Source organism: Musca vetustissima, unplaced genomic scaffold (genome assembly GCF_032173495.1).
Source record: "Musca vetustissima isolate MV318-11 ecotype Yass unplaced genomic scaffold, APGP_CSIRO_Mvet_v1 utg11327, whole genome shotgun sequence".
NCBI classification, from domain to species: Eukaryota; Metazoa; Arthropoda; class Insecta; order Diptera; family Muscidae; genus Musca; species Musca vetustissima.
This window is the reverse complement of record NW_026881657.1, coordinates 6,601-32,676: the sequence shown is the minus strand read 5'-3', so window position 1 is coordinate 32,676 and position 26,076 is coordinate 6,601. Positions and strand designations below refer to the sequence as shown.

At 33.9% G+C, this 26,076-nt stretch overlaps 1 protein-coding gene across 1 annotated transcript; it reads right to left on the bottom strand.

Annotated features, from left to right (window-relative positions):
- On the bottom strand, positions 1-25,481 carry LOC133327624 (proton channel OtopLc-like; the record flags this gene model as incomplete). Its single annotated transcript, XM_061536150.1, has 7 exons — positions 1-401; positions 459-1,948; positions 5,014-5,174; positions 5,420-5,531; positions 14,591-14,739; positions 16,373-16,557; positions 25,369-25,481. Coding segments are annotated over 7 exons (2,611 nt in total), but the record flags the coding sequence as incomplete, so codon positions are not given.
- Between the last annotated feature and the right edge of the window lie 595 nt (positions 25,482-26,076).

The window sequence follows — 26,076 nt, the reverse complement described above, 5'->3', positions numbered from 1 at the left end:
ATACGTATATCTCCATTATAGCCGAATATTGCTCACGTACATATCTACTTACGGGATTGGCGTATACTTTTTGAGCATCAAATGTGTAAATGGCGAACATGGCCACATTGCAGATCAACAAGAAGGTGACAATTTGACGACCCGGTTTGCTGCGATCATGTTCGGGTAAATGGACACGACGACGAGAAACATCGGCAATGAACAGCAGCTGTAAAATGACTTGAAGGACAGCAACAGCACTGGTGGTGGTAACCAAAAGGCTGGGTTCATGTTCCAAAACTTTAAGACTGCCCGAGATGACGGAGAATACGGAATAGGTGAATAGACCGAAAGCAGAGATACGCAAAAGGATGTCATTCAAGTTGGATTGTTCCTCACAACGGAATTTCAGATTTTTAACTCTGTAAAGAAATATAAAATGTTAATATCGATTTGCGTATGTGTGTTAATGTGTTTACCTTATAAATCCAATAATTATGGCCAAAATGGCAAATACCATTAATATACAATGACTGGCATCGGCCAAATAAATGGCCAGCAACGAGAACTGCTGATGACGCACCAAGACGAAGAAGAGTATCAAACATATCAAAGCACCCACCAACAACAATAGACCAAAGAATAAACCTTTCGAGGAGCCGACACAGTCCACACGACCGGAACGTGCCTGTTGAGCCATGGCCACAGCCCGTCGTGATAGCATCACTTCCAGGCGATGTTCCAAATCATCGTCGTTCATGCGTCCGGGATAGCGGCCAATGTGTTTCCACATGACATAGAGGACAACGGCACCAATCAGGGAATACTCAATGATGAAGGGATACAAATAGGGAGCCGAATCGTATACAATGGTACCCATGATATCGACACGACCGCAGGCGGTGGAATTCAGGGTGCCCACATTGGAGGACAGGGCTGCCGGGTAGATGTTGTCTAGGTTTTCGAAATTCTCAAAGGCCACAATGCTGGCTGCCTCAGGATGGGAAATACCGGAGAAGGTTTGGTAACTATTTTCCATGAGATTGTTAATGAATCCCAATGAACTTTCGGTGGTCTTGTCGGCCAAGGATGATGCAGTGGTGGTGGTGGTAGTGGAGATGGGAATGTTTGTGGTGGTGGTTGAGGTGATGGGTGATGATGGGGTGCTTGACATGAGAGATGAGAAAAATGATGCTACACTGGAGGCTACACTAGAGGTATCAAACGCAGAGGCGGTGGTCTCAGCCGCGGCTGTGGTGGTGGTTGGGGAGGAGGCCAAATGTTCTACTGCAGCAGCTAATGGAGAACCGGTGGAGGAGTACAAATTCTGCTGGTAACTGTTAAAGGGTAATTCTGTGGTCGTTGTTGTCGCCAATGGTGAGGTGGCTGGCAACGCGGTGGTTGTTGTGGTCGTAGATGTTGAAGTTGTTGTCGTCGTGCTGGGTGTTGAAGACGATGTGCCCATGGTTGCCGCCGCCGTGGTACTAGTGATAAACTTCTTCAACTTGCGTGCCACAGTAGTGCTTTGCCATTGATAGGGTGTGGTAAATGCCGGTCTCATTGTTGTAGTTGTGGTGGTGGTAGTGGTACTTGTCGTGGGGTCGGCCACCTCATTTGAGCCCATACCCAATGTTTTGGAAATACCATCCACAGTTTTGGCCAACATTTTCGACAGGACACCATTGGTGGTGTATGCATCCTTAGGCAAAAGATCTTCACCATCCAAGACTTCGAATTCTTCATTGGGTCCATAATGGGTGCGCAACACAGTGCCGGCATGACGCAGGGCATGTTGGCGAATCGATTGGCCAATTGAAGATTCATTGGGATCGGGATCACGACGTTGATGATAGAGAGTGATTTCAAGCAAAGACTCCTTGACCAGGGTACGTATCCAGACACAGATATTGGTGGCTACCACATGCATTAGACCAAAACGGGCAATAACCTTGAAACGGTGGATATTTAACTGTAACCATTTCGAAAGTGAGAGAGGGAGAGAGAGTGAGAAATTAATATTGGATACAACAACTTCTCTGTTTTAACATGGACAATTTATTCTTTAATTTATTGTTCACAAATTTAGGAGTTATTTGCCCCCGAAAAAATAAAGCCATTAGGATGTTCCACATAACCGGAACATACACACACCTAATTTTTTATTTTAATTTAAGAAAATTAATAGCCTTGAACATAAAAAGTTAAAAGCAAAGCCTTTAATAAACGAACCAAAAAATGTGATGATTTCAGAGCAAAAATCAAAATCATACCTGGTATGGTGGCCTAGTCTGCGCGGTGATACATACAGATGGTTTAACGAATGACACAAAAGTAGGGGGAAAGGGAGAAGGGTTGCATGAGTTAAATTAGCAGCATAGCAAAAATAAATTTTGTTTTCAATTTTTCTTTTGGATATTTGTTTTCTCGTAGTGTTTGTGTGGATCGAGTGGAAATGTTTGAAGAGTGTGTGTGTCGATAAAACCCAGCGAACATTTTATGGAAATTGAGTGAGTTGTCTTATAATAATTCTATCAATAAATCGAAGATTTTCTTTAGTATTTCTACCCAATACCGTATTAATTTTAAATTTTTTTGGACTTTATCATAAATGTTCACTGGGTTACCAACAAGCTTGCATGATTTCCATGAAATTTTTCACATGAATGAACGATTATGAATTTATGTATTATTTGTGTGTGTGTGTATGTTTTACAATTGTATGCCAATTGATTGTTGTATTTGGAATGAAGGGAAAGAGAAAAATATGAAGTGACGATGATGATACTGATAATGATTTGCTAAGCATAAGTGAACATGATTTGCGAATTGTTTTCAGTTATTACTGGGATTTTAAAAAGAGAATGCATTTAACGAGAAACAATACTGCTCGTCCCTTTAAAACACTGAGTATTATTACTATTATATGAGACGTTTATTTGACAATGGTCTTAGTCCAAGCCTAAGTCTGATAAAAATATTGTTTTAAAATATTATTTTTGAAAAAATATAATACAATATATATATATATATTAAAATAAGAAAAAAAATTATATAAAAATAAAATAAAATTGTCAATGGCCATTATCAACCTATAGTTACATTAGAAGAGTGTGCGAAGAACCGGCCGCACCTATTAAACCCGTTCCAAATTATGATATAGTTTCCATATATATTTTCGACTGATTTAATGTAAACGGTCCAGCAATTACTGACCTAATTCAGTACTACATGCAAAATTTCGTGCAAATCGAAAGATATATAGGGACTTTAGTGCACCATTTACATGAAATCGAACGAAGCTATAAATGGGAGCTATATCTAAATCTGACCCGATTTTCTTCAGTTTCATTAGGGTTCGTCGTTGAGCCAAAGAAGTGAGCTATGCCAAATTTCATCCAAATCGGATCATAAATGCGACCTGTACCTTGTTTACAATTTAACATCTACAAACGGACCGACGGACAGACAAACATGTATAAATCGACTCAGAAAGTGATTATAGGCATATTCTCAAAAGGAACCATGTGTCTATCTCGTTTCCTTTTGACTGTTACAAACATATGCACAAATACATAATACCCTGTACCACAGTATGGTGAAGAGTATACAAATTCACGCAGTTGGTAGTCCTAAAAAAAATATTTGTACAAAATTCACGCAGTTGGTTGTCGTAAAAAATATTTTTACGAAATTCTCGTTACAGATAGTCTTTTAAAAAATTAAAAAAAATCGCGGTTTTGATATTCCTCAAAAAAATCTACGATTCTTCCATTCCTTCAAAATAATATTTTTAATTATCTACGCTTCTTATAGTCCTCCAAAAAGATATTTTAAATTATCTACGCTTCATATAGACCTCCAAAAAGATATTTTTAAAAAATCTACGCCTCTTCTTCTTATAATCATTTAAAAATAAGAGTTTTAAACGATATAATCGGAAGGGCCGACCCTATGTTAACACTAAGCTTTAAGTTCTTATGGATCTATATTTCGCGATATTTGCAATCTCTTGACCAATAATTAGGTGTCTACAGCTCCTCTGCGGCATCATTTGACCCAATTGATTTAGTCCATTTCATCCCCTAAATATTATCCGGGTCATCATTAGCCAGAACCGAATCTACATGCAAAATTTCGTGGCGATTGCTCCATAACTACAGGTTACACATTATAATGGGAAGACGGACGTACAGGCATGACGATCGGTATACCAAAAGGTGGGTCTAGGACCATATCTATATTCAATTTATTTCAAACTTTCCACATCGCGATGTAAGTTTTTCCTCATTCCACAGTGCGATGTAAGTTACGATATATGATGAATTCCTGAATATGCTGGATTTACCAGCACTTCTCAAATAAACTTAACAAAAGTTGAAACATGTTGAGGTTCAAGTGTATCGACATGGCCTTGTTCGAATACAGACGTTTTCTTGTAAACCAGCAGACCATTCAACAAACTAGCATTACGGACAGCTCACTTCTAATGGCAGGTTATAGGTTTGTTTTCATGGGTCTTCGAAGACGAGCTCAATTCGACAAAAAATGTTTGTTAAAGCAGCACTTTGAAGCAAATGGTTACCAGTTTCTTTGCCAAACATGTTCCGCATGAGGACCGAGTATGGCTAAGTCTGAGTGGTATACCATCATTTCTTTACCAAGAGTTTTTGGAAAAATTCTAAAAACGAACATCATAGGGCAAATCATTCTGTACCGTGACAATATGAGCGCATACACATAATTTTAAACAAGACTTGGAATTCAATGATTTTCCTATATCCACATCCACAAAAAATAATCGTGGACAACGATTTTCACGATTTGTTTCTCCATTAAATTCATCACCTAAACTTGGAAGAAGTCAGTATTGCTTTCGTTAAATGCATTCTTTCTAAAATACCCCATTTGCATTTATGTTTTAAATTTCTACACCCATATGGCTTTAAAAATCATTTAGAAACTAATATATTTTTTTTAAATATAAAATAATTAAAAATATTATATTTTTTATACAATACAACAAATAAAACTTACTCTGGCATTCATAAAGATGAAATACATTTGCATAAAGGTAAAGATCATCTGCAACAGTGGATTGACGCCAATCAAAATGTGATGGCAGGGTGAATCGAAGGGTATTTCAAAGAACGAGCCAAATTCCAAGCCAATATAAATCATGGCACCCAAACCAAAAGCTGTTGGGAAAAAACGAAATCAATTATTATTAGACAAATTTATTTAAAAACTTATTGTATAAGTAATTATTAATTAATTTAGGAATTTGATTTCAAATTAAATATTTAATATATTCCCCAAATATTTATTTTATATTTGACAGAGTCGTTATTGAGTATTTCAGAAAATTTATTTTTTATTACATTTGACATTGACAGGGACCATTTTTTTTAAATCTTATGTTCAATATTGATTTTCCACTTACCAATAGCCCCGACACGTAAAAAGAAACTGCCATGTGTCAAATCACTGTGGGTTGTTTTACGTTTGCGTGAATTTTTTGGTGTTACTGCAACTTCAGCATCAGCTTGAGAGTCCTTTTGGAGGGGGGAATGGGTAATAAAATTAGAAATTGTAAAATAAATTATTATTATTAAAATTCTTCGCATTTTCAAATATTATACGGTATTTTTGGATATAGGATTTACTGAGTTCTAGTGACTTGGATTTTGGATTAGATGACTGTTTTTCGATTTGTGTTATTGTTAGAGTATAAGGAGTATAAATACATGCAATGTTATTTACCAATACCTTGGCGAATTGTTTTGTAATTTGTTTGTGTGTGTGTAAATTATGAAATGCTGTAAACAAATTTAAATGTTGTGAATTATATGGCGTCAGATGTGGTCACCTGCAATACCACAGTTTTTCTTCTGGTGGTTCTTGAAAAAATATTCTTTAGAAATCAAGGCTTTTAATATAACTCTAGTTACAATAAAGCTATGCTTCTGGTAGTCCTTTAAACTATATTATTAAACCAGTAAGTAAAGTAGTAAAGTCGGACGGGGCCGACTATATGATACCTTTCACCACTTTGGGTATATTCAACAAATGGAATCCTAACAGACGTCGCATTTTTGAAGGACCATTAACATGAAATTAAACATGTCATTCTGCAACCTATACTAAATTTTGGTCAGATATAGAGTTGCTTCTCACAATGGGACAAAATTATGTAAATAAATTTAAAGCAAAATATTGAAATCTAAACCGATTTCATCGAAACTTGTCACATGGTCGGTTACACTTATTTTAGTATGTTTGTGCATTCGGCCACATTTTGAGTTCTCCCTTTATTTGTAAATCCAAATTTCGTGCAAATCGAAGGATATTTAGGGACTTTGGTGCACTATTAATATTAAAACGGACGAAACTATATATGGGAGCTATATCTAAATCTGGACTGATTTTCATGAAACTTGGCAGACATCGCTCTGGGCCGATTTTCATGAAATTTAACACACATCATTCTAGACTTTGTTCAGTACGCTATTCCAAATTTCGTGCAAATCGGAACATATATAGGGATTTAATGTAAATGGTATACCAACCCATTTACATTAAATCGGACGAAACTATATATGGGAGCTACATCTGAATCTGAACCGATGTTCACGAAACTTAACACACATCATTCTAGACCTAATTCATTACACTGAGCCAAATTTCGTACAAATCGAAAGATATATAGGGACTTTGGTATACCATTTACTTTAAATCGGACGAAAATATATATGGGAGCTATATCTAAATCTGAACCGATTTTCAGGAAACTTAACACACATTATTCTAGACGTAATTCAGAACATCATGCAAAACTTCGTGCAAATCGAAAGATATGTAGGGACTTTGGTGCACAATTTACCTTAAATCGGGCGAAACTATATATGGGAGCTATATCTAAATCTGAACCGATTTTCAGGAAACTTAAGACACATCATTCTAGACCCAAATCATTAGTCTGTGCCAAATGTCGTGCAAATCGAAAGATATATAAGGACCGATTACATCAAATCGGGCGAAAATATATATGGGAGCTTTATCTAAATCTGAACCGATTTTTCCCAATTTCAATAGGGTTTGGATCATAATTGCGACCTGTACTTGTAACATGGACACCCAGACGGACAAACGGATGTACATGCATAAATCGACTTAAAAAGTGATTCTATGCATACTCACAAAAGGAACCATGTGTCTATATCGTTTCCTTTTGCCTGTTACAAACATATGGACTAAGATATAATACCCTGTACCACAGTGTGGTGAAGGGTATAAAAAGATATGCTTCTGATAGTCCTCTGAGGAAGATTTGTAATAAACTATGCATATGAAAGTTCTCTAAGATATATTGTTAACCAAAATATTTTAAAAAATCTGCACTACGCGTAATAAAAAATACGCTTCAGTAGGTCTCTGAAAAAATATTCTTTAAAAGCAAATGCGCTTTAGAAAGTCTTTAAAACTATTCTTGAAAACAAAGATATTCCGATGTCCTCGGAAAAATGAAAAATTATTGTTTAAAAAATACCCGACTCTATTGTCTCTGAAAAAATATTCTTAAAAACACGGTTCTATGGTTCTTGAATTTTTTTTTTAAACACCACTTGTTATGGTCCATGAAAAAATATTCTTAAAAAAAAACACACCATGATCTCTAAAAATATTTTTTTTTTAAAAAAATCCACCTTGTAAAAATAAATTTGAAAAAAACTTTTTAAAAAATCCACTCTTGTGAGAATTCATGCGTGTAAACGTCCTTGAATGAAATATATAATCCGTGCTTGTAATGCTGGTTGAAAAAATCAACCCCATGTTATGGTCCCCGAAAAATCTTCTGTTGATGTTTCGATACCCTCCAACTCAAGTTCCATCAGAAAGAAATTAGCTTGTCTTTGAAAAATTGCCTCAGAATCTCTATTGTATTCATTATAATACAAATTATTGATTTCATATTTTCTTTTCTTTCAGAGTCATCCTGAAACTCAAAACCCATTTTAAAAATCAAAAAGGTAAGTAAACAAATATATTTTTCACCTGTTAAGAAAAAAAATCAATTAATATTTCTATAGGCATATTTTTAAGCAGTCTTTGAATATATATGCAGACTGTTAAACTAGCACTGTCTAAATAATTTATTTAAATAAACAATTTGAAAACATTTAAGCTTGGTCAAGCCTAGGGTAATGTCATCAAGCAATCAAATGTGTGGACACATCAAAATTACTAGGAAATTTTGTTTTGTTTTAATTTTTTTGTTTTTGTGTAAAGCTTGAAAGCTTACCCGACCAAGAAATTTTGGTATCCACACATAGTGGACAACACCTAAGAATAGAAAAACTAGCATCGTAACTGTCCAATGGAAAACCAGAATAAAATGTAACAGAAGAGCCGTCAATACGACAATGTAGACGAAGAGGGCCAAGACTTTGCAACAAGTGTTAACCTGATGGGGGAAGACAAAAAGAAATATATATGTTTTTAATAAATATTATTTATTTACAAATACGATTGACCCCCACATCCATAAATGGCCTAAATGTCAACCATCAATAATAATATTTTTTATTTTTATTTTTCTTGTTAACAGAAGAAGCTTAGCAGTTTATTTGTCTTATTTCTTATTTTGACATTTAAGAGCTATAACATCAATTTATGACTTTTAACACATTTGTCACAACTCAACTTACGATATAACCTACTTTTGACACAATTACGAATATATACATTTTTTGTTTATTAGTTTTTGAGCCTGATACTGCTGCTTACGCCGTTGTTGCTACTAGTAGGCCATGTTAAGTGTATTGTGATAATTGATTGATGCTGAACAACATAAAGTGTTTGGCGATCGTTGAATGGATGCAGTGTCAGTGTGTGTGTTCGTGTATCGTCTGACTGAGTGAGTGCAAAAATTGTTTGTCCATCTGTCATAATGTAATGCCGTCATTGGTGTGCAACCATAATTGGTTTTTGAGCACACAGCGGTTATGTTGATGTTTTGTTCGTTCTTAATTTGGTTATCGTACAGTGGACCAAAGCGAATTAATTTTTAAATTAATTAATTGATGTCACATTAGTTTCATGGATTTAATGGTTATTTGGGCCTTAAATGTAAGTTTAAGAGACGAAACTATTACAATTGATTATACAAAATTTATAAACAAAACCAGATAGTTATACCTGACGAATTGTCAATTTCACTAAATTCAAAATTTCATTTACCATGTCTTCAATTGAAATAGATTTTTGTAATTACAAACAAATATATAATTTCCTCTTAGGAGAAAGTTTAATTTGATATATGGACAACCAATATTTTTTGTTTCTTATAATAAGAAAATTCGGAAATAATACGAAATAAAATGCCTACTAGGTATATCAATAGATATTTCTCAGGTTATTCAAACTTTTATCTATTAAATCTGTTTATAAACCGAAATTATATAAACACATTTTCAATACATATCTTTTAAATGGAATAACCGTATAACTACCCATATTTATATTGTCGAACACCACCAAGTGAATGTTTATTAGTTGGAATAAATAAGGCATAGAGTTAGTAAAAGAGTATTCTTATTATTTAAATTATATATACGACATTTATATAAGACTCTACCCAGATAAATATCGTAATAAGTAGATCTGAAAACTTGATTAATAGGAATTGGACTAAGGATTAACAAGGGCTGTGGATTCGCCAGCCCTGGAGTTGCTGGAGTTGGAAAAAATAAAAGATAAAACCAGTAAGGAAAGTAGTAAAGTCGGACGGGGCCAACTATATGATACCTTTTACCACTTTGGCTATATTCAAGAAATGCATCCTAACAGACCTCACATTTTTGAGGGACCATTGATATGAAAGTGGAATACTTTACATATATGATCTGTGTCTATATGTGAATCGAGCGCTGTTGAAGATATAATCTCCAGTTCATCCACAATCATCAGTTCATTATTTAGTGCACCATTTAATTCTTTGGTGTACAATTTGCTATAAATCGAACGAACATATATATGGGACCTATATCTAAATCTGAACCTATTTCAATAAAACTTGCAACACTTTAGTCTATCATAACTTCAGTTCGTTGTGCAAAATGTCGTGCCAATCGGACTAAATTTGACTCTTTGGTGCACCATTTGTTAAAAATCGTAAGAGCTGTGCCAAATTTCATCCAATTCGGATAATAAATGCGACCTGCACTTTGTTTACAATTTAACATGGGCAGACAGACGGAAGGACAGACGGACGGACATGCATAAATCGACTCAGAAAGTGATTCTATGCATATTCTCAAAAGGAACCATGGGTCTATCTCGTTTCCTTTTGACTGTTACATACCCCGTACCACAGTGTGGTAAAGGGTACAAATAGCCAGTAAGGAAAGGACGAAAGTCGGGTGAGTGTATAAAACGTCGATAATTTTGTCTGGTATAAACCTTAAATGCCTTTTATCATGAGAATGACATTTAAAATATCTAAAATCGATCGGAACTTTGATATGTTGGCTATGCCATGAATACCATACTTTAGACATTCAGGTTGTAAATTTGGACTAGGACCTTGAATAAACCGAAAATGACGGGTGACCTTTTTATGAGGCAATGTAGAAATATGGACTTATAATGTTTTGGTATAAATGCGCTTTCCCCATTAAGGTTCCGGAATGCCAATACGTAATGCTAAAATAGAGCCAATACGCTTGGAAAATGTGCCTTGGACTCATAAAAAATTGGCTGGACTATTATATGGAATATACGTAAAGATAAAGGTATATTTATGATTTTTGTAGGAAGATTTTCCAATCAATGAGAGCTCAAGATATAAAATAAGAGCCAGCACGGCAGAAAAACATGTTTCAAATTCTCAAAATAACGGAAAGAGCCTATACCAAAATGTGGAATATTGAGGGCATATACTAAAACGTGGATGAATATTGATCAATTTTGTAGGAATGTATTTCTCCCAATAACAACCCAAAATAAAGTGGGCAAACCCCCAATATCCCAAGTTATGTGGCGTACCGTCATATGTGAGCTATCCCGAAACATGGATCAATATTGATCATTTTTGATAGGGAAATTTTCTGCATAACATTAAAAAATACAGAAAATTGGAGGGTACTGCTATATGAGGGCTACTCTGAAAAGATGAACAATATTTATAATTTTTTGTAGGGTGAATTGTTTCTTGGACCTTCAATGACAAATTATTGGAAGAAAATCTCTTAAACTCTAAATTCCGATTGAAAAATGGGTTTAGGATCTCCACATCTGGCGGTACTGTTAAATACCAGGGCTTCTATATAACACGGTTTTTTATTTATCGAAGTATTCTCCACCACGATTTATACACCAAAACAATTGCCGAAGCACTTTGTCCACAACTTTTAAACCAATTATCCAAGCTTTTGTAAACCCTCTACCTTATGGCTAATGAGGGTATATAGACTTTGATATGGCAAAAATGTGCCTAATCGAAATATTGGTTTAGACCCCATGTTTCTTTGGACCAAATCCGTTTCAGACAGTTTTGAATCGATTTACAAATGTCCGTCCGCTCCAAGGGAGTAACTGATTTCATTCAAATTTTGCACATCGAAATATTTCTTCCGAACATAGTTTAAGTTCGAAGAAGGTGAATATCGGTCCACTCTTTCTGATGCCTCGCCCAAAAAGGATCAAAATGTTTATATATATACATAAGGAAAATGGAATATCCGATTTTTGTTTTGCAAAACATATTATCTTTACTAAGCCTAGATCAAGTCCGAAGTTAGGGCCCGTCGGTCGTCTCCTTCCGTTAGCTCCTGCACAAATGGCAAATATTTCATAAGCTTGTAAATTTTATTTAAAGTGAATAGAATAACCGATTTGATGAACATTAAATTCGAAACCTGTTTGATAAAAACATATATGTACCTAATATAACGCGAATAATAAAACCTGTGTGTAATTCCGAAGATCTCCTTAATGCATAGGCGGAGGGTATATATCTGTCGGCTACACAGGCTGACACTTTTTTAGTTGTTACCAATCCGTTTGATTCTCCTTCAAAACATTGTTCTTATAGGCTTCAACTAAATATCTGACATACATATATTTTTTAGGTGCGGGGACAAAAATAATTGTGACTTGAGATGACTATTTCACACCACGATTTACATTATTAGTTCACATACAGCATCAATGTTCCTTAGAAAGACGGCCGTTTTGGACGACTTTCGTCTTTTAGCGAGCATTTGCCACGATTAAATTATGACTTTTCCTCTAGATTCTGTCATAAAATAATTTATGCTCATCGATACACTTTTGTAGGTGGATTGTATATTATGTTTGTAGTCCCATCGAAGCATTTTTCTGAAACCCCTATAACTTCGGATCAGAATTATATTTTTTCCATAGTTCAAGATTATGTACGACTAATGTCAAATAAAAAATTTCAAAAATTAAAATTGTTGTTCAAGTTATGCGCTTTTCAATATAAAGAATATGGCAAAAACTCAAATTGTTCGAATTGTGTCATCAGAATTATTTTTCATTCTTGCAAAAAAGAAAACCCACGCCTTATATAGGACTCTCGAAAAATATTTTTTATTATTTATTAAATCTGTGCACAGAAAATCGTTATATTGTGCCGAAAAAATCGGAGCTATAAGGATAACATAGAGCTATAAAACACAGACATTGCTACTACATCTAGGAATTCTTTGTATTAGAAATGGGTAGAGATGGGCAGTGGTTAAATACCCAAAGAGCAAAAACCCGGTAAATTGGGTATATACCCATTTGTGGGTATTTACTACATTGAATCGGTAATACAACATCTTGCACCCTATTTCCGGGTTTCTGTTATCAATTCGATTTAGAATGGATAGTTTTACGATACTTTGAATAAGTGGGTAAATACATGGGTAAATAACCGAGTATTTACCCAAAAATTGAGTATAAGCTCATTAACTGCCGAATCACTTGACTTAGGCGGCAAAAATTTTGCTTAAACGCAAATATTCAAATGGAAAATAGAGTCCCGGGTCCAAGTTTTGATATAGGCCCCACAAAAGCGTACCCCTTGGATATTTACCAGGTAATTATCATCTCTAGAAATGAGATATAAATGTCCTTGTCTTGCAGAAACATTTTAATATAGGTCTATTTCTTTAAAAATCACCATATCCTTGTGCATTCGATGTGTTTAGTAGTATTTTTTTCGTGTGAGTTGAAAACCCAATTTCAATACGGGTACACTGCTTAATGAGGGAGAATCCACTATGTACCATTTCAGTGCAACAAACTGTGTTAAACAAAAAGTCACCATTAAAGTGACTTGTGTTGAAGGATATACATTACTTTTTCTAATTATTACTATCGCTGCGGAATCTCCTGATTTATATAATACACATATAACCAACATATTTTATAATATAAGTTTACACCAAATTTCCGATCATTATTCTCTGAAATTCCCAATTAAATCAAGTTTTCAGATAACTTATAACAATTATTTATACCACACCAAATACACATACATATTAATATCAAATCTACAAATTAATTAATTACAAAGTATATATTTTTCGTCAGTGGATTAGTAATTTGTTAGAGGCGGACATACACACATATATGTATATCTATATTAATATGTGTATAGCAAAATATATATGTAGAAAAAAAATTAATGTTTACCTGTTGTGCTAATAAAGTTTGTCTGACTAAATCACGTTTCTTTACAGGATAACGTTCCTGATTATGTGTGAGTGCATAGCATATAGGTGTGTGTATGTACATGTGTTGTGTGGTCACAAAAGTTTTTTGTTAGCATATTAAAACAATTTTGCATAGATTTTAAAGCATTTTTATTAGTTATTTTTAAAGACCATAACAAAATGTCAAAGTTATTTTTATGACCACACCACACCATATGCAACAAAAACACATAGATGCACCACACACACAGAGAAAGAAACATGACAAAGGACAGCAAACAGGATTTTAACAAAGTTTCAAGGAGTAGTAGAAGAGTAGGGTTACAACAATAACGATAGTACAACAACGACATTCAGTTGAGATTTTTTTTTTGTTGGTTGGTTGGTTCGGATGGATGGATGTTTGGTTGGTTGATTGGTTTTGGTCGTTCGTTTCGTCATTCGGTTTGGAGAGTTGTGTTGTTGTATTTTTAATGTTGATTTGGGTGTGTGTGTTTGATTGTTTGTTTGTGGTTGATAGGTTGTATTTACGGGATGATTAAGGAGTATTTACGGGATGATGCGAATAGAAACAAAGCGACAACATCATTTATTAGCCGATGTTGAATTGAAAGTAAAAACAAAAAACAACAACAATAGTATTAATTAAAAAAAAAACGAAACAAATCATTATTAATATACATTATCAACAACAGTTTGAGTATGAAAAAACAAGGATTCCAATTAGAAAGTAAATGTATGAATAGGAAAAAAGTTTTCCTTCTTTAATTAGAATTTTTACAAATTAACAAACAAAATGAAAGACAAGTTATGTTTAATCAACTGTTTCGAAGAATCGATTTTTGGAATGATGATCGATTGATTGCTTGATTAAAAATTGTACTAACCTGATAAGGACTAGCTTTACTCTTGCCGGAATCCTTGGCACCTTTCGCATCTTTCGAATCGGCTGGATCCTTTTCCTTGCTCTTTTTAGATTTCTTTTCTTTTTTAGGAGATTTCGGTTGATTGTTGCCGCCATTGCAACAGGAACTTTCTGCAAAAAAAAAGAAAATAGGATTTAAAATGTTTGGAAATTAGCCTAGGTAGGATTTGTACAAAAATTGTGGAGAATTTTGAAAAATTCACAAAAAAGTCGTAATCAATCCCTTAATTGAACATGATCGGATAATTTGAAACTTTAGTTAAATAGAATTGTTATAATTTAGTTTTTGACCCCAGATTTTGTAATATATCGATCTAACTTTTATTATACCGTTCGTCATATCTCGAATAGCTGTATCGATGAACCCAATATCACAAGATATACGTTTAAGTTCGGTTATCGATTAAGGGCGTTAGATTTATTTTTATATTTTTCCTACTAAATCTTCAGGTCACAATTTTGTTCTCGAGTTTAAAACATCTTGCAGAGAAATTGGATCTGGCTAGGATAATAATCGGTCAAGATATCTGTGGTATGATGACCTTAATTTTTACCTCAGAACATGATACGCAGAAGTTGCCAAAGTTTTTAAAAGTTGTCATATTTCATCATACCGTCAAATAGATGTACAGGATTCTCTTTATCCTTTGCCACACAGGCAATTAAAGTCTTCGGAAATCTATGTTGAATATTATGGATTAGTTCGTATAGTTTCCGACAACAATAATCCTTAAAATTGTTTTGGTCTGTATTATTGTATTAGAATTCCTTCGTCAGAATCCCTATATAGCTTAGACTATTATAATAGATGACCGGACGATAACTGTGGCCAATAATGTGTTTACTAATTATAATGGAAAGACGGAAATTTGGTATAGCCCACTGAATTAGGTCTGGAATGATGTGTGCTAAGTTTCGTGAAAATCGGTTCAGATTTAGATATAGTTTACATATATACTTTCGCCCGATTTTAGGTAAATGGTGCACCAAGGTCCCTGCAAATGTTTTGATTGGCAAGAATTTTGGCATAGCGTACTAAATTAAGTCTAGAATGATGTGATGGTTTAAAGTAAATTGTGCACTAAAGATCCATAGCTAGGCCGATTGACACAACGTACTGAAGTTAATATAAATTAATCTCTGGCAGGTTTGCTTGAAATCTTTAAACAGTACAGCGACGTCTTTTCGAATACATATGTAGAATATACCCTAAGTAGTGAAGGGTATCATATAGTCGGCCCAGCCCGACTTTACTTCTTTCCTTACTGGTTTTTTGTAGGAAGATTTGCAACACCCGAAAAACAAAATTTCAGTCAATTCGAGTGAAATATATATGGATTGGGTCTATACCTACATTGGGTCTATACCTATACATATAGTTCTCGTTTTCAAACATTTTAGGAGTAGAGCCAACGTATTCAAAGCTCAATCTTAAATACTGTGAGCTCTATTGTGGTTTCCATAGCTGGTCCGAGGGTCATGGCTATATCGAAATATAATTTTATTCTGATCAGGAGGTCTCCAGTAAACATTTCGAGGTTTTGCAAACGTTATTCAAATTTTAACATAACATAACGTTATGGTGGAGGCTATAAGAATTGTTTGTCCCCTAAAAAATAAAATATTCACAAAACTTTTCGGACAAGCCTCGAGTAACACATTTCACGTTTAACAAAACTTATTTCAAATTCTCAATTAAAAAAAATAAAATTTTCCAAAAAATATTCATTATCTTTGTACTTACCCTGTAACAGAAAACAGAAGACATAGAGTAGGAAGAGTATGCTGACACCATACAAATACGTAAAGAAGCTTTCATAGTATAGCACGGGTAGACGATGTGTTGTCACATCGCTTATAACGTAAGCGATGCAAACGACAATCAATATGATGGCATAAACCAAGCTGGTAACAATGAACAGCGATGTCCTATAAATGATAAACGGAGACGAAAAAAATAGAAGAAAACAAAAATGAAATACATCAGACAAATAAATTCAATCACAGCAAACATGGTAAAAATATCTATGTATGTATTGATGTTTTATATCAAAAGGAAAAAAATATTAAATTGAAAAAGAAATATAATCTGTCTGTCTGCCAAGGCACATATGTTTATGGCAACATGACAGCAATAATATTTGATGTTCACTGAATCTGTGATTTGGAATTCAGTGGAGGTACACATGCAATAACTCCATTTTTTGCGGCTTTAATGTATGTAAAAATTTTTCAAGAGATTAAGTGAACATCAGAGTGTAATATTAAATAATATTGTTTCATTGTAAGTGTAAAATAGAAAAACGTTCAAAATTTTTAAAATTCAGCATATATTTTAAAACAACAGCTAAATTAAATAATGTGCAAAGTGCATTGCCAAGTTAAAAGCGTAATAATAATAAAAATGTTCAGCGTGTTACACATGCTAATTGTTTCAGATTTTAATTCTTCTTTTCACGTACATACATTTTATTTTTGATTTTTTTTCGATTTTTATGTTATTATTATGAAATTGTTTCCATTTCTGTGGCCGAATTAACAACACAATTTTCCAGACATTTTTAAACCGAAACCCAACCTCTTGTAATTTGACACTCAGACGAGTGCAAGAAAACTAATTTCCACACATAGTCTGGGAAAACGAAAACGTGAATTTAGATTTATTGGTTTTTAGTTGTTGTTGTCTTTTGCATTGATTTTTTATGTAGCCAAATTCATTTAGCGCCTCCGCAACAACATAACACTAGACGACATAATTTTGTAAAATTCTAAAATCTCAAAAAAAGACTATTGTCTGAGACTTTATACAAATAGACTTGATAAGGGTGTTATGTAAATTTGGAGCTTTCTGATCGGAGTTGGACATTCAAAATATCTAAAATCGATCGGAACCAATCTATATTGGTTTAGGTCCAATTAGAATCCATAGTAATAAATATGAGATACCTTAAAAATGTATAATATTGTTAAATCTTGTTAGGAAGTTGGACTACACAATGAGAACATAAACAAGATTACAGTCATTTCTTTTAAAAAGCGTGCTCAAAATTCCGAATATTTAGGGGTATCGTTATATGGGAGTTATGCCTATACATGGACGATATATCCCATTTCCAATATTATACATCCTAGTAGTAGTAACAATATGTGTGCAAAATTACGAAGTCATATATTGTCAAATATCAAATATTGTGAGCTATTTCATGACTTCAACAGACAAGAAAATATGCATATGGGGTCTCGTAAAACGGTTCGATTTTTATACCCTTCACCACACTTTGGTACAGTTTATTATGTCCTTGTGCATATGTTTGTAACAGGCAAAAGGAAACGAGATAGACACATAGTTCCTTTTGAGAATATGCATAGAATCACTTTCTGTGTCGATTTACGCATGTCCGTCCGTCAGTCCGTCCGTCCATGTATTTTTGTCAACAACGTACAGGTCGCATTTATGACCCGATTTGGATGAAATTTGGCATATCCCACTTATTTGGCCCAAGGACAAACCCTATTGAAATTGGTAAACATCGTAACAGATTTATATATAGCTCCCATATATATTTTCGTCCGATTTAATGTAAATGGTGCACGAAAGTCCCTATATACCTCTCGATTTGCACGAAATTTGGCACAGCGTAATGAATTAGGTATAGAATGATGTGTGTTAAATTTACTGAAAATCGGTTCAGATTTAGATATAGCTCCCATATATATTTTCGTCCGATTTAATGTAAATGGTGCACGAAAGTTCCTATATATATATATATCTCGATTTGCACGAAATTTGGCACGGCGTAACGAATTAAGTCTAGAATGATGTGTGTTAAGTTTCCTGAAAATCGGTTAAGATTTAGATATAGCTCCTATATATATTTTTGTCCGATTTAATGTAAATGGTGCACCAAAGTCCCTATAAATCTTTCGATTTGCACGAAATTTGGCACAGCGTAATGAATTACGTGTAGAATGATGTGTGTTAAGTTTACTGAAAATCGGTTCAGATTTAGATATAGCTCCCATATATATTTTCGTCCGATTTAAGGTAAATGGTGTACCAAAGTCCCTATATATCTTTCGATTTGCACCAAATTTGGCACAGCGTAACGAATTGGGTCTATAATGATGTGTGTCAAGTTTCCGGGAAATCGGTTCAGATTTAAATATAGCTCCCATATATATTTTCGTCCGATTTAATGTAAAGGGTTTACCAAAGTCCCTATATATCCATTGATTTGCACGAAATTGGGCCACGAAATTAGGTCAAGAATGATGTGTGTTAAGTTTCCTGATAATCGGTTCAGATTTAGATATAGCTCCCATATATAATTTTGTCTGATTTAAGGTAAATGGTATGCCCTTAATATCTTTCGACTTGCACGAAATTTGGTACCGCGTAATGAATTAGGTCTAGAATGATGTGTGTTAAGTTTCCTAAAATCGGTTCAGATTTAGATATAACTTCTGTATCTGACCAAATGAAAAATTTAGTATCGGTTGCAGAATGACATGTTTATGGATTCAATTTCATTTTACTGATCCTTTAAAAATGCGACGTCCAAAGTGGTGAAGGGTATTATATAGTCGGCCCCGTCCGACTTTACTACTTTCCTTACTGGTTTTCGGTTCACTTTTTTTTAATATGAAGAGAAGACTTTCTGAAAAAGCCTTTCAATAGTTTACGAAGTCCTCTATATCTATTTTTGGTGGTGTTATTGTTTTGCAAAGTATTTTCCAGTGTTCGACCATCATTCGCCTTACCCAATTGGCATAACACTTTTTGGCAACTCCAAATACAGTTTTTTGAAGCTTCAACAGTATTTGGCTATAAAAAATCGTTGACCATATATTTTTGCTTGATGGTGTGTTAAACAAAATCAACCGTTTCAACATAACATTGTACAGGAGATGACCAAACGTTAATACATTTTGAGCGGTCAAAAAGGCGCGGGTTTGAGACGATTTGAGAGTTCACGTTCCCATAGTGCATAACGACTCCTCTTGTTCGCTTTTCTACATCGGGTGAACCAATTGTGGTGTACCCCATAGATTTGCGGAATAAGATCCAATAGAATTAGATTATTAATGAACAACTGAACTATAGTAACTCTGTGATACAAAATCGAAGTCATGGTCTGGGATGAAAAATTACTTAAGACAATGAAAGCCCTTAGGAGTATATTATGAAAAGTGGCAATAGATCAAGTTTCTGGGTTGAGACTTAAATAGGCATTCAAAGTTTAGCTCGGGCCCTTGTATTTCAAAAATTGTCTAAGGCAACGTTTTGAAGTCCTGCTTCCAAATTTGTAATTTTCTTATAGAATGTATTTTTTTAAAAACATTGATTTGAAAATAAATGTATTGGGGCACAATGTTTATGCAGAGGAGATTCTGTTGCGTAGCTATAGTTTCCATATGTCCATAGTAGAAAGTCGTAAATTCCGGCCTAATGCAATTAAAAGGAGAATCCATCGACCACCTACTTCTAAATTAATATAAGAACGTCTCCCAAAATATGGACTTTAATAAGATAATTTAATAAGATAATTATATTTTAACAACTGGCTTTTGTGTCGTTTTGAATTGATACCCATATTATTTTTAGGAATTTTGAAAGGGTAGCGCGGAATTTTGAAGGCCATATCTCGGAAGGTATTCGATAAGCAAATTAAATTTTTGTAATCAAACGCATTAATATGATAAAAATCATGTGAAAATAAAAAGTTCCAAGCGAAATTTTACAGTTCCATATCATGTACGGATTTCTGCAAGAAATACATTATACTACTGTATTCAGGGTCTCCAGGACTACCTATGGTAAGAATTTCAAAACTAGACTTGTTCCCCCTTGTGCGTCTTTATCGTTTTTATTTTCATTAATCATATACTAAAACCAGTGAGCGGAGCAGTATAGTCGGACGGGCCGACCATATAAATCCTTACACAACTTCCATGAAAATCTAACTTTGTGTGGTTGTACATTTTTCACCACCTAAATATTAACCGATCTTTACCAAAAACAATAGGGGTCTTCATTGGCCATAACCCATCCTACATGCAAAATTTCGTGAAGATTGGTCCACAACTGTGGCCTGTATCGTGTTTACAAATTATAATGGACAGACGGACGGACGGACACGCATGTCTATATTGACTCAGCTAGTCGAGATATGACGATCAGTATATTTAAAGGTGGGTCTAGGACCAATATTTCGCGGCGTTACAAACTCTTTGGGCTGCACAAAGTTATAATGCCCTGACAACATAGTTGTGTAGGGTATAAATATCGGTGATAAGATACCTGATAGGGTTCCTAAAGACAAGGAATCGATATTTTCGTCTTTCTTGTTTACTTTTCCTGAACCTTGCTCAGAAAACTGTATATGTACAAACACTAAGAAATTTCCTTATATATTGTAGATTACGGAAAACTGCCCAATTTTCGGTATTCTATGATTTACTATTAAAGTAGTTGGGGTATTCTGGGAGCTTCTGGGCACGTTTATTAATTGAATTAGAATTAGGGAATTGAAAATGTGTACCAAATTTATCATTATCTGGATACATTTTGTATAGCCCCCATATAGCGATCCGCCCTTTACTCGCTTTTTTTGAAGATTTCAGACATGTGTTTCCACCGTAAGGCGTCATTTTCGGTAGTTCAAAGCCCTAGTCTAATTTTCTAACCTGTCTATAGTTTGGTTTCTTTTTCTCCCAGTAGCAATTTATCATGACATAGCTCCAATAGAATGTCCCGATCGACGCTAAATATTTTTAATGTCCACATTCTACTGCAGGGTACTGTTGGATTCACAGCCAATTTCCAATCTGGTTAATAGAGTGAAAACACTACTTTTGACATCCCTCCTAGGCAGCAGCGTATTTATAATTATTTTCATATTTCTTTAAGATCATTAAAAGGTCTTAAATGATCTCTCATATACTTCAGATGTTCTCTTTTAAAAAAATAGTCTGCTCTCTGTAAAGACGGATCCTTCTCAGTCCAACAGGCCCTCTCAGTAGCCCTGTAATACATTTCAGATTCCAATGGTTATTCCCAAAATGTATGACAAACAATAGACCGCTGAATCTCTTTGTAGAAGAGTGTATTGGATATATATATTTTTGTTTTAACTATTTTTACCCATTTGTACCCAACATCGTAAAAAATACTGTAGGATATTTAAATATTTAACCTCACCCTAAAAATACCTAATACATAAATTAAGTTTTAACAGCCTTTGCAACCTAGAAAACACATTATTTCTTCCTCAAAGGGCTATCCTCACAAAATGTGTTTTGCTATAAATAAATAAAACTACAAATCTGTAGACATTTATATTTTTCCCAAAGCAGTTTGCATTTTTTTCTTCTCCTAAAACATCTAGGCCTCTGAGATTAACCATATGTTTAAAACTAATGCAATTGTGTGGTTAGTGGGTCATGATGAACATCGCTTTTTTTGCAATAAGAAAACATGATTTCTCCTCCTCCGTTTGTTTGAGTGAAGGAGGTGTGTCTTTTTAGTTTTTGTCGCATCTATCTTTTGGGTCAACAACATTACAAAAGAATGTACGACAAATCTAGTTCACACACACACATAGAGAGATGCAGCAGCACTCAAAGATGAGCTGCAATGTTCTGTGCTTCTGTATCTTAAAACTAATCCTTAAACGAATGTGAACTTAGATACGAGGAGGTTAGTTTAGATTTCATTCAAGGACATTTTTCAAAGTGGCAAAGTGAGAGACGAAGGATGAGAGGTAGACAGAAATTGATATGCTTGGTAGAATATTTAATTTAGAAATCATGTCAAACATTATTTTTAGATTAGAAAATAAATTACCCGTTGTGCAATAGGTAGAGTAGAGGTGTGATGGGGGTGGTATTAAAGATGCAGGGATTTAAATAGAATTTGGTTTAGATATCAAAAATGAGGACGTTGGTAAACGACTAAGGTGATTTCCGGATAAAATTGATATTTTTCATATTAAAAAATCCGTGATGCTTCATAAAAAATATATTTTAAAAATATACAATTTTAGAAGTCCCTAGGAAAAACATTATTAAAAAATTATGTTTTTAAAAAATTATTTTAAACAAATCTATGTTTCTAATAGCCATTAAAACATATTTGTTAGAAAAAAAACATTTAAAGAAAAACTAAAAAATATTAAAAAAAATCTACGTCTTCTAAAAACGTTTTTAAAAAATCTACGTTTTTTTTAATCTACGCTTATTACAGTCCCCTAAAAATATTTGTTTTTTTTAATCTACTCATTTTATAGTCCCCTAAAAAATATACATTTTAAAAAATCCACGTTCCCTATATATTTAAAAAAGTACTTCTGAAGGCAGTCCTTTGAAGAACTATTTTTAAAACATATAAATTTCTGATAGTCCTCAAAAATATTTTAAACCAGTAAGAAAAGTAGTAAAGTCGAACTGGGCCGACTATATGTACACGCTATTCGGTACGCCGTTTGTTAAAAATATAATCTATATGTGGGAGCTTTATCTAAATCTGAACCGATTTTCACGAAAATTAACACACATCTCTCTAGACTAAATTCAGTACGCTATGCCAAATTGTGTGTAAATCGAAGGATATATATAGGGACCTTGGTGCACCATTTACATAAAATCGGAAGAATATATATATGGGAGATATGTCGAAATCTAAACCCATCTTCCAGAAACTCACCATTCATCATTCTAGACTCAATTCAGTACGCTATGCCAAATTTCCTGCAAATCGAAATTTAACACACATCGTTCTAGACTTAATTCAGCACGCTATGTGAAATTTCGTGCAAATCGAAGGATACAAAAGGACTTTGGTGCACTATTTACCGAAAATCAGACGAAAATATATATGACAGCTATATCTAAATCTGAACCGATATCCACGAAATTTAACACACATCGTTTTAGACTTAATTCAGAACGCTGTGCCAAATTTCGTGCGAATCGAATGATATATAGGGACGTTGGTGCATCATTTACATAAAATCGGACGAATATGGGAGATATATCGAAATCTCGACCGATTTTCCGGAAACTCACCACTCATCATTCTAGATTCAATTTAGTAAGCTAAGCCAAATATTGTGCAAATCGAAGCATATAAAGGGACTTTGGTGCACTATGTACCCAAAATCGGTCCAAAATATATATGGGAGCTATATCCAAATCTGAGCCGATTTTACGCTATGCCAAATTTCGTGCAAATCGAAGTATATATAGAGACTTTGGTACACCAATTACCTTAAATCGGACGAAAATATATATGGGAACTATATCCGAATCTGCAACGATTTTCAGGAAACTTGACACACATCATTCTAGACCTAATTCATTACGCTGTGCCAAATTTCGTACAAATCGAAAGATATATAGGGACTTTGGTGCACCATTTACATTAAATCGGACGAAAATATATATGGGAGCTATATCCAAATCGGAACCGATTTTCACGAAACTTGGCAGACATCACTCTAGGCTTAATTCAGTAAGTTATGCGAAATTTCGTGCAAATCGAAATAAAATCGGACGAAAATATATATGGGAGCTATATCTAAATTTGAACCGATTTTTATGAAATTTGACACACACACATCGTTTTCGACTTAATTCAGTACGCTATGCCATCTTTTTTGCAAATCGAAGAATAGATAGTGACTTTGGTGCACTATTTACCTCAAATCGGACGAAACTATATATGGGAGCTATATATAAATCTGAACCGATTTTCACAAAACTTAACATACATCACTATAGATTTAATTCAGTACGCTATGCCAAATTTCGTGCAAATCGAAAGATATATAGGGACTTTGGTGCACCATTTACATTAAATCGGACAAAAATACATATGTGAGCTATATCTAAATCTGAACTGATTTTTCCCAATTTCAATGGGGTTCGTCCTTGGGCCATATAAGTGAACTGTGTGATCATAAATGCGACTTGTACTTTGTTTACAATTTAACATCGACAGACAGACGGACGGACATGAATAAATCGACTCAGAAAGTGATTCTATGCATATTCTCAAAAGGAACCATGTGTCTATCTCGTTTCCTTTTGCCTGTTACAAACATATGCACAAAGACATAATACCCTGTACCACAGTGTGGTGAAGGGTATACAAATCCACGTTTTCTATATATTTTTAAAAAAATAGTCCTTTGAAGGACTATTTTTCAAACATACAAGCTTCTGATAGCCCTCAAAAAATATATTTTAAAAAATCCAAATAAATCAGCCACTTGGAAAATGAGGACCAAATAAACGTTTCACATTTTTTCGATACATGCGATCTTAAAAATTGTTTTTTTTTTTTAATTAAGAATAGGAACTTTTAATAATTACAAAAATTCAAATACTGTTTTCGTTTTACACCCTACAGAGTGCAATCGCATGCATTAATTCAAAATGCGGATGATAATGACGATTGAATTTTGATATTCAATTTAAAAAGAGGATTTTTGCACACCTGATACCAAAATTTTGAGGATATATAGTTTTTCCAAAAACTGATATCGACAACCAAATATATATTTGAAATACATAATTTTGAAAACTTGTATCATGTGTGCAAAAATGAAAAAAATCGGCACCATTCTTAAATTTTAAATACATTTTTTTGGGATACATTTTTTTGTTAAATTTTGTTTTATATATATTTTTTTGAAATAAAATAAAAAATTACACAATTATTCAATTTTCAAATTTTACCATAATTCAATTGGTCCGGTAATGATATTGGTGTGATATGTGCCATGTACGGTTATATTTGCCGGTAAATAACTGCGGCTATTCGAATTTGGTTTTAGTGAATAAACGACCCTAGAATGCAATCAAGAAAAATATTGGAATAAAAAAAGAACGCACACAGAGAAAAAATTGGAACAAGTAGGGAAACACACACAGAGCAAAATAAACCAAATGCAATAGCCATAATACCTAGGTGGTGGGGATATTCGGAGGGCAATAATACTCTCTATGATCTATGTAATGGCTTAAGTTGGGGTGGGGTCGGGAAACTGTTGGAGGCTAGATGGCCACAAAAAGTATACACATACAAATATACGCAAATCATGTTGAAATAAGCCAACCAACATAAAATTGAACAAAAAAGAGGAGGAGGAGAATGATGATGAAAATAATAAAACAGAACCTACAAAAGAGGGTTGCTTGCCCGTTATATGGTTTATAGGGGTATATACGAGGAGGCTTACTTATTACATACATAGGTAAAGGGGTTACTTTGTGGAGGGGGAGGCTTACAAATAAGGTAGCTAGCTACTAAATACGTATAAATTATAATTTTTTTATGATGCATCATTGCATAATATAAGCATTCGTTAAAAATACAAACAAGAAATTAATAATTATGCACCCATATTTTTTTTTTTTGTAAAGAGAGGAGTAGGATATTTTAGT